This window comes from Callionymus lyra, chromosome 15 (genome assembly GCF_982586985.1).
Source record: "Callionymus lyra chromosome 15, fCalLyr1.hap1.1, whole genome shotgun sequence".
Classification (NCBI taxonomy): domain Eukaryota; kingdom Metazoa; phylum Chordata; class Actinopteri; order Syngnathiformes; family Callionymidae; genus Callionymus; species Callionymus lyra.
In genome coordinates, this window is record NC_141832.1 from 10950415 (window position 1) to 10960554 (window position 10140).

Below are 10140 nucleotides of genomic sequence, written 5' to 3' on the forward strand. Positions count from 1 at the left end.
TTGAAAATGTTTATATTTTCATCAATTTGGTAATGAATGTGTTCCTTAACCAAATCAATATTTTAGTAACTTAACAAGTGACCTTATGTTTTTCATCCTTCTTTCATTTAATATTAACTTATTCATTGCATTGTATTGTATTTAACAAAATCTATTGGTTATAATGCTTCTTTACAAATGTTCTATTTAGATAAAACGAATTATTTTGTATTGGGGAATTGTACAAGCTTGAATTGTGGGAAACTTACCTGATCTTCATGTCTGAAAGGAAACGTGAGATAAACTCCTGACACAACAAGCGCAGAGATGCAACTAGTGATTAAGAGAAATTATAATCGGTACAAAAACAAACTACATGAAAAAAACATCTCTCTGGCGTTGAGCCTCAACACGCACCTCAATGAATAAACAAGTTTTAAATAAACCCATTGAACTTTGTTTCATGGCCAGTAAACGATCTTCGTCTGGCAGGACAAGGCTTTGGAAAATGAAAACTGTGAAATACTACCCCCTGTTGGAGACGAATGGGTATTACAGGAACAGGCTGCGAAAATTAACTATCATTTTCTCTTTTTATTTCAAAATCAAATAGATTGATTAAATATGCAAGATAAAAGCCTTCAAACACATTTACAAAAGATTTTCAAAATATCATTAAACAGCAGTTTTGACCTTGAGAACACTCGGTAAAATAATATTATGGTCACAATAGAAGCATTCATTGTTAAAGACACAAATTAATATTATCTAGTTTATATTTCTCTGAAACTGAACTTGTGCTTTGCTGTCTTGTCCATGGGACTTATAAATCTTCTTTTTTTTAAAACAATAAAAACATCTGTGAAATCTGAGTAAATTATAACCTTGTTCAATCAAACACGGATCCAGTTTTCTGTTTGCGATTTCTGCTCATGTATGGGTTTTTTTTCGGGTCGCCGACCCCGGGCGCTTCTGGAGTTATCGGTTCTAATCTAGTCACGAACCGGACGGCGAGGAAAGTCGAAAAGGATCCGCTTCAGTTGGGAGAGACGGTCCGTCTCCGCAGGCAGCTGCAGGTCAGACACTTGAGGATGCTCATGGTGATGTGCATGAGGGGCCCGAAATTAAAAAGCAGGTTGTAGAAGGTGTTGACGGACAGGCCGCCGGTCTCGTCGGCGTACTTCAATGCCACGATGGGTGTGTAGAGGCTGTTGGTCAGATTTCTGAAGCGTGGGCTGCTTGACTCGATGACCTTCTTAGTGCACTGGAGGATGAAACGACAAAAGTATCAATTTTTTTAACGCTCGTGCGGACAGAACCATATAAATCTTGCACTTCTTACTTTGGCTATGTCGTCCGGGGTCTGACCCATGGCCTCGAAGATATCTATGGACGACGGCAAATAAACATCTTTAAAGTAATGAACCGTGTCTGCGTCCACCCCTGGATACTCCATCTTTGCCACGTCCTCCATCATTTTTGTCTCAAACTCAGTGTGCACCGGGCCGGGCTCGATCATGGACAACCTGGGGAGAGACATGTGGTTTTATGAAAGCTTAACTAGTCCAAAATGTATGATTTTCTTAAAAAAAACAACAGATTATGTCATGTCATTATTTATTAATAAATGTGCTTCCTTATCTACTCTGACATTCCAAAATCGTTTTTGTTTTCTAATCTTTATATGTCACCAATTGTATTTATTTCCCCCATATTGTTTTTTTTTTAAATCACTATATAAAAACTATTTTATTTAAGATATATTCAATAGTTCTTACCCCACAAAGTTATATTATATAATAAAATAGAGGAAACATCAACTAACTTAACTTATATATAATGGTATCTGTGGTTTTAACAAATATTTTTAATTTAATTATTAAAAAAACAAGTTCTCCAAGAACAGTTTTTCGTCTCGGTGAATAAATGAACTGCACTGACCTGATGTTGAACTTCAGCAGCTGCACTGCCATACTCTCGCAGAATCCTTCCATGGCGAACTTCGATGCCGTGTAAACATCATTAAAAACAACTCCTACAAGACGACACAACATATTAGTTAACGGTTCATCCATTTTTTTTAAATCAACCAAGCATGACATTAATTAAACATGTATAACGTTGATAATTCATGGTTATGACTGGATTAAAACACATATAATGTCCTAATAACTTACTTTTTATTAACATGCATGACTACCTGATTAGACTATTTACTTGAAAACATTTGTTTTCATCTCCCCTAATAATTCTATATGTTTTTCTCTAGGCAAAAAAACTAAAATACAGTAGAACAGATAAAAACAAAATTGATAAAATGATATTATAATTGGTGCTGTTCTAAAGTATTTAAAGATAGTTCCTGTGTGCTGTGCCAGCGAGTTCAGGAACTTCAACCATTGACCTCATTGTTATCAAGTGTCTTTCAAATACAGTTGGATGTAATTTTGTGGCTAAAACAGTAAAAAAGAGTTGCTTGACAAAAGTTCTCTGAGTTATTTTTCTAGTCCTAATTTTTTAGTAAACAATTTATTTACTTTCCTTTACTCATTATTGATATGAACCTGCAGACATGTCTCTATAATACCGATATAATATATATAATATCCATTATATTTTTGGTCATCAGAACTTCATTCGAGGTAATAAATCTTATTTAAAAAAACAATTGTCCTTCTTTTTTTTGCTTAAATAAATACTTCATTCATTGTTTTGTTTCTATAAACTTCGACCTTACACATCTTCATGATTCTATTGTACAATAGAGTTCCTACCCTGCAGTCCCATCACGCTGCTCATGACCACGATGTGTCCCGCTCGCCTCTTCTTCATGTCGGGCATCACTTCCTTGATCATACGCACGACCCCGAAGAAGTTGGTCTCGAACACTCGCTTCATTTCCTCGATGCTGATGCTCTCCACGGGTCCCAGGAGACCCACCCCGGCGTTGTTTACTGACACACAGAAACAAATGTCATGTACTGAATAACAACCTCTGAATAAATGTATCATTATTATAACATTACTCCTGTATATATAAATAATTGATTGACGGTTGACAGAAATATTGAGTTGGCTCAACATGTTGTGGTTGATTAAATTAAATAAAGGTTTACACATTCAAATGTACAGACAAATAATAATTATAATTAGGCTTGTCTTTAAGTCCAGGTTTCAAATTCTTACATGGAAAAAATAGCAGGTGATTAAAAATAAAGATCTTTTCTCCAGTTTAACATTCTATTGTTAAATGTAGTATTACTATGAACATAATTATACATACAGACAAAAAAAAAGTCATAATTAAAAATATAAAAATAAATAATTAGTGGAAAATCAAATATGAATAAAAAGGTAATTTAAGCTATTTAAATATACGTATTTAATTCGGTTTCATGCAGTTCTTATTATAGGGTTTTTTCTTTATTATTCAATCGAAGGAAAATAAATATAATTTAAATTAAAAAGAATAATAATAAAAAGTTACTTCAATTAAAGAAAGGAAAAAAACAAATAAAAATCAACTTTTTTCAAGTCATCTTTTTTTGTGTTTTATGGGTAATACATTTGTGTTATTTATTCAATCCCCAAAATTGAAATTAACTCAATTAAAGCCTAATTTTTTATTTAATTTATTTATAGAAGCAACTTTTTTTTTGGATTGAATGATAAAGAAACAAAAACCTTCTTATTCCAGCACAATAAAATAAACATAATTCAACCAATTTGTAACGTTAAATGTTATTGGTTTAAAGTCAATATGTGATGCGTGTTTTCGTCCGATTATAATCTTAAATTTACTTCAATTAGTTAATTTATATTTTAGCTAAACTCAGACAAGCGTCATCACTGAACGATCTCCGTTCTCTCCACTAGATGTCAGTGTGGCACCACAACACCGCAGCGTGACGTAACCAGTCAGACAAACAACCTCTGGCTCTCGGTTAATTACAGGGAAACTGAACCTGAAGTAAAAAACGAGGCTCTTTACACAAATAAAAGGCTGTTTTTTTTGTTTTGTTTTTTACTCCAACATCTTGTTAAATCAAGCTAATAACATCCGGGCAACACGTGGTGACACAAGTTAACCCTCAGCCGCTGGTGGGTTGTTTACACAAAGACTACACTCACACAAACACAGACACACAAAAGGTGTTTGTGTGCGTGTTGCTCGCTCGAACTGTGACAGCCTGTGCACAACACTGAGTCATCAGGTTGCATTTTGATTGCGGTAATAACACTGTGACGTGACATTTTGGCTGCTTCACTGGACGACCGTAGAATCTGCTAGTGTTGCTCTCAAAATTAAACCGTTGAGTCTTCACGGTATCATCTAAAGAAGGATTTCTCATCTGTGACTCTAAACTGCTGGTGATCCTGAGAAGGGACTAGAAGGAGGTTGCGGGCGTCGCTCCACTCACTCAGGATGTCGATGTGGCGATCCTTGACGTTGTTGATGCACTGCTTGACTGACTCGTCGCTGCACACGTCCAGCGGTAGCAAGGTCAAGTTCTTCCCAAACGACTCGCCGGCCGCCTCCACCAGCTTGTCCTTCTTCCTCAGGTCTCGCATCGTCGCGATCACTGTCGGGAGAGCACGGAAATAAATGAAAATAAAATGTTATAAAAACTCACCAAGTTGAAAGTCATCTCATCAGAGTTACAATCCTTCCAGTTACAAAAATGCCTTCGTTGAACTGAACCCTTAGTTAACCCAACATTCACTCATTTTCGTGGGATTATTTTCAGAGTAATCTCTTCCTTTTTAGAGTTATAGGCAAAAATTGATAGTTCATTTTAATGTAGCGACCAGTGCTCAGTTGTCGTCGTCTTCATCTTCCTCCAAAAAGACACTTAAAAACATCCAATTACTGCTCGTCTGTAACGTTCCTCTTGTATTGAAGTCTATATTAGTAACTTCCGCTTCAAAACACTTAAAATATTCACAAATTTTCCTTTTTTCGAAACAATTTCTTCAATGCAAGATGGACGTTACAGACAAGAACCAGGTAGGAATTTGGAGGTTTTTAAGTGTGTCTTTTTGGACAAAGATGAAGACGACAACAACTGAGCACCAGTCACTAAATTAAAATAGGTTTATAACAAAAGGAACTGGTTGCTCTGAATATAATCCCAACTCGTAGTCGAACATGAGGGAAATTTGAATTTGAGTTGAACTATCCCTTTAAATGCTAATGGTAGCATAGCCTTCAACTACTCAGAACAAAGAAAGACTTTTGTTTATCATCTCAAAATACAAAATCTGACACAGCTTCACTTATATTTTCTTCAAAATGCAGCAATTTAATCAACATTTCTAGATTGTTTGCGGCCATTTTAACATCTTATTTTTCTAGTTAGCAAGCTTCTGGACAAGAGTCACATCTTGATATCAACATGCACTGATACTAGAAGTGTGAAGAATGACAATACTGCGATTATTATGCAACTTTGACCTCTGGTATGACGTCGCCAAGTTCTACAGATGATGGTGTTAATGATATTTTGGAAGAACTTAAGATTCAAAATTAAACCGGTGTCTGCATGTTACACTGTATTTAAAGTTTTTAATAAGCCGTGAAGATTATTGCGACAACAATATTGTGATATATCCAGATATATTTCATATTGTCATCGTAACATATTGTGTGATTCCTTTCAACTGTCACCCCTAAATTATGTTTGCATTTATTTTTGACTCTACTATTTAATTTATTTCTATCAACTATATTTACCTGATTTAAGCTTTTAAGATTTAGGGTTGGACTTAAGTTCTAACACAACCCATGATAAGGAAATTCCATGAAGTAGACACAGTATAATTAACTCCATCCCTACGATAGTTAAGACCTTCTTTAAGCGTTTACGTTTAGAACCAGGAAACCAAGACGCACAGTGGTTACTTCTGACCGTGAGGGTTACAACAAACGCACAATTATACATTAAAAAAAGAAAACACAAAAAGAAAACACTGAAGAGCAGGCAGCTGAATGCTAAAATAGCATTGATGCTAAGTCTCTGAGCCAATCAGAAGCCAGTACACTGAACAGTTATCAAAATCGCATTAAAAACTAATACAATTAAATTGACAAAATCCCATAATCTAATGGAATTAAACCCATTTTTAAGTATTATATAGTACAATATAATACGTTATTTACCAGTGCAAATATACAGCGTGGAACTTCTGCGAACTCCTGTGTTGTTCTCAGTATTATCTTGATCTTTAAAGTATATACTTTTTTGAGTATTGTTTTGATTATAAAAGCGCTTTGTGACCCTGGTCTGGAAAAGTGCTATATAAATAAATATTACTTACTTACTTATAAGAAGTAGCTAGCAATATACTGTAGTGTTAGCACACAGAATGTTTGAGATTAAACATCGCTAGTGATTTGCAGTAGTTGCTGGATTAAGAGGGATTGGTGGTAATCTTTAGCGACAGTTAATCTTAATAAAAACCCTTTCTCCGGTTTTGTGTCCGAAAGCCCACGTGAGAGGAAGCATTTGAAATTCAGCAATAAAGGCAAATGGAGCAAATTAGTTTGTCTGCGAAAGTGATAGCTGTGACAGAGTCGATCAAAGTTCTTGAACGCTCCCCCCCCGTCTGCTTCTTTCACAACGGAGAATTGATTATTTGACCTCTCGGGCTGGCCACGCATTAGCCCACATACGGGCCAGAGATCCATCACCGGCGGCAGTTATCAGTGCTCTGTCAGGCTGTTATCCTCGCGCTGTGTTCGGCCCGAAAGGCCTGATTGACGTTATCACGTTTGGAAAGGAGAGTGTGTCAGTCAGCTGAGGTAAACATTCACCTTCTTCCTGATTGAGTCAGAACTCAGCTTCGCCCTCGCAATAAAAGTTGGAGCGGCTGGTCTGGTCATTCAAACATACTGTCTGTTTTTGTACAATAAAACACGTTTTGTTTGTTCAATTGTAACTGTTTGTTTATATTTTAAAACACATCTTGTCGATGAATAATGTGTAACATCTCCTCCGTGACTATAGGTGGCACCATAACTTCTGGAGTCACGATGCGGTCATCTTGTAGTGGACGAGTAAACACCTTTTATAACTGACCTTATTAATTATTTTAGATGTTCTTTTTTTTACGATCTATTATTGCATTAATTGTTTCTTAATTAATTTAAATAATTCAGAGAAGAGAGTGATCATCACTTTCTGGGGGGGGTTTCTTTGTTTTAGCAAAAATGATTAAATAAATGTAAATGTAAATACACCCACCAAGGAGATAACACTGTTTGCCAGATTGCAATCTGGCAAATAGTATTATCAGAACAACATTTACCAACATGTTCAAGTTCTGATTTCATTGTAAAATGTTCAAACAGTGGAGACATTGTTTGGAAATCAAGTGAAATTCCAATACTAGTTAGCAACATGCTAATGCTATCTTTAAAAATCCTGAGTTACTTAAGTATTTCCCCTTATTCCTCTTGTTTTTTGATAATATTGATTGTGAAAACTCACTTATAAATGATGAACTTAAAGAAACTGGAGTATGTGATGGTGACACCTACACAACTTTGTCAACACGCACAACAACACTGTGTTAAAAAGTGTGTGTTCGGTGCATATGTTGACAAAGATCTTTCAACCAAAACAGAATCGAGTTATTCATTTACAAAGTATAATGTTATGAGATAAGTTGTTCCTGAATAGTTGAGTTCCTTGTTTACGTCCAAGTTGCCTCAGAAACTAATGTTTTTTATTTAAGGCTACAGTCTAGTAGCTGAATAAATCGAGATATGATCTTAGTCACACTTAGGTAACTATTTGGTTTCCTCAGTTGTCCTAGTCTTGAAAGTCTCATCCGCAAATGTCACTGGAGGAAACATACGCAAACATAGGAGAACAAACAAAGTAAACAAGGACAAATGGTCCATCTCTACATGAGGCTGCATCTTAACTGCCCTTAGGTCCATTTACCTTATCTCAACATTTGCATAAGCCTCTTGATTTATATGCAATTCAACTTCTTGTCATCCAGATGTGGCCCACGGGCCTCTTCTACAGCTACACATATTAATATCGTTTAAACGTGACTAATATTTGCACTTTGAAAAATGTGTTCAATTATTTGAATATGTTTGCTTTAAGAACAAACAAATGGTTTAAAAAAAAGGAATCTTATTGCGGGTCTTGAGAGGAGCATTTAAGTGACGCAACAAAGAGATTTATAAATTGGTGGAGAAAAGTGAACAATAGAGCCACTGTTCCTCCGGCTCCTGCAGGAATTACACTTGGGCAGCCTAAACATCCTGGTATAAACCTCGCAGCCCGCCCGACACAAGAGTCTTTTCTGGGTTGCGACACGGCTTAATCTGAGGGTTTTCTTGCAATGAGTTCGGATTAATCCGAAATCTCATTGTTTTTAGAACAGAACGGATTAGCATCAAAGCCCAGGAGGTGTTTGAGTCACACAGTGCAAGTTGTTGACACTCAATAATAAGATTAATTTGGGGGGGGGGGTTTTAGTGCGACCTCGCTGACTATGACCAATATCCTATTGGGATAAACCATTTTTATTGTATCATATTTGATCATTTGTAGGAAAAAGATGAATTCCTCAAGAGTCAAGGTCAGTCGGATTTCAACTGTGCATCAATGAAGACTTCACATAAGATCCTTGCTCTCCAGTGATCTCAACTTGTAAGGTTCTCAAACTTTGTCCCCACCACCACCACCAACCCCCTTCTTCTTCTCTCGGAGCTTTAGGGGCACATTAGACACGGCACTAACCCGGGACAGGCGGTCTACATACAACCCACAGCTATAAAAGAGGCTTTTGTGTCGGAGATGTCACTTGAAAGAGAACTGACAAGCGTCTTTTTTTTCTTTTTTTTTTTAGGAAAAAGAGAGGCATATTTCCAGTGGCAGAGCTTTGGAAACTTTAGATTTCTGATTATAATCCTGGACTGGTTTGCTGAAGCCAAATGGTTCCCCCCGCCCCCCTCCAACAACAAAAAATAAACAGAGTTTAGTCGCAAAACCAAACTTACGCACGAAACTCAACCTAACTTTGTGCGTAAGACGATTCGTTCAAGGCGCAAAGGAAATGGTGACCATTTGCCAGCGAGCGTCTCCTATCGTTGCTCGCTGCCAATAGGTCCGATCAAAGAAAAAAAAAAAAAAAAGCATGCGAGAAGAAAAGCGCATTTACCATGGTAACGCTTCTTTTCATCTTTGGCCAGCGTGACGGCGATCCGCAGCCCGATGCCGGAGGAGCAGCCGGTGATCAGAACAACTTTCTGCCCGCTGTTCGCCATGATCCGCCCGCGGTAGACGCCGTGGTTTCTTCTGGTCTGGCGGGTCCTCTCCGCTCCGGATGGTCACTGTCGGAGGGAGTCACACGATTATAGGGACTTTAAAAAACTAAAGCGGATCATAGAGCCCGAGCAGCCATGTGAGCCCCTGAGACTCAGTCACATGCTCCTGAAATTAACTTTTTTTTTTTTTTTTTTTAAAGGGCAAACAGAAACACTCCCTGCAGGAGAGGTTTTGAACTTGTCCCCCCTCCTCACCCCCAACCCCCCCCTGCCTTTAAACTTAATTCCCTTTAAAATGTGTGCGCGCGCGTGCACGTTTGCGAGGGGGGCAGAGCCTATTTTTGATTTCTTGGCTGGTGACCCCCCTGACGACAAAAAAAATGACCATGACGCAATATTTATGTGGCGCATTGTATACATAACTCCGTGGCAGGTCTATTTAAAGACGAACGGAGCCCATTACATCTTTAAAAAAAACTTCCTCTACCATTTAAACACTTATATATTTTTTAAAAAGAAAGTAGAATCACCTGATTTGATCCACGAATATTTGTCGAAAACGATAATCCATCTGATTCCTGATCCGCTTGTTAATTTGTCAACTGTTTGGCCCAGTTTGTTTTTTTTTACAGAGTTTTTTTCTTTTTACAGGTCATAGTTTGTGTTGGTAAATAAACTGTGATCTACCGACACCTGGCGGCGAGAAGACGCAACGACCCCCTCAACAAAACTAATGTAAATAATGCTTGAAGTTAACTCGCTTTCATTAAAAATGGGACCAAGTGAAAACTCTAGAATTGTAGTTTGTTAGCAACAAAATAAATAGCAACCTTTTTGTAGAGTAGAATGTCACTATTTATTTATTATTTGAG

General features: G+C 37.1%; 1 protein-coding gene across 1 annotated transcript; it reads right to left on the reverse strand.

The window, feature by feature from the left end:
- Positions 1-553: 553 nt before the first annotated feature.
- rdh8a (retinol dehydrogenase 8a) lies at positions 554-9400 on the reverse strand. The gene is made up of 6 exons (XM_087809865.1): positions 9163-9400; positions 4401-4562; positions 2754-2933; positions 1921-2014; positions 1322-1505; positions 554-1243 (listed from the first exon to the last, which is right to left on the reverse strand). Exons 1-6 carry the CDS (start codon positions 9266-9268, stop codon positions 1016-1018), a joined length of 954 nt encoding a protein of 317 aa, XP_087665991.1. The 5' UTR covers positions 9269-9400; the 3' UTR covers positions 554-1015.
- Positions 9401-10140: the final 740 nt, after the last annotated feature.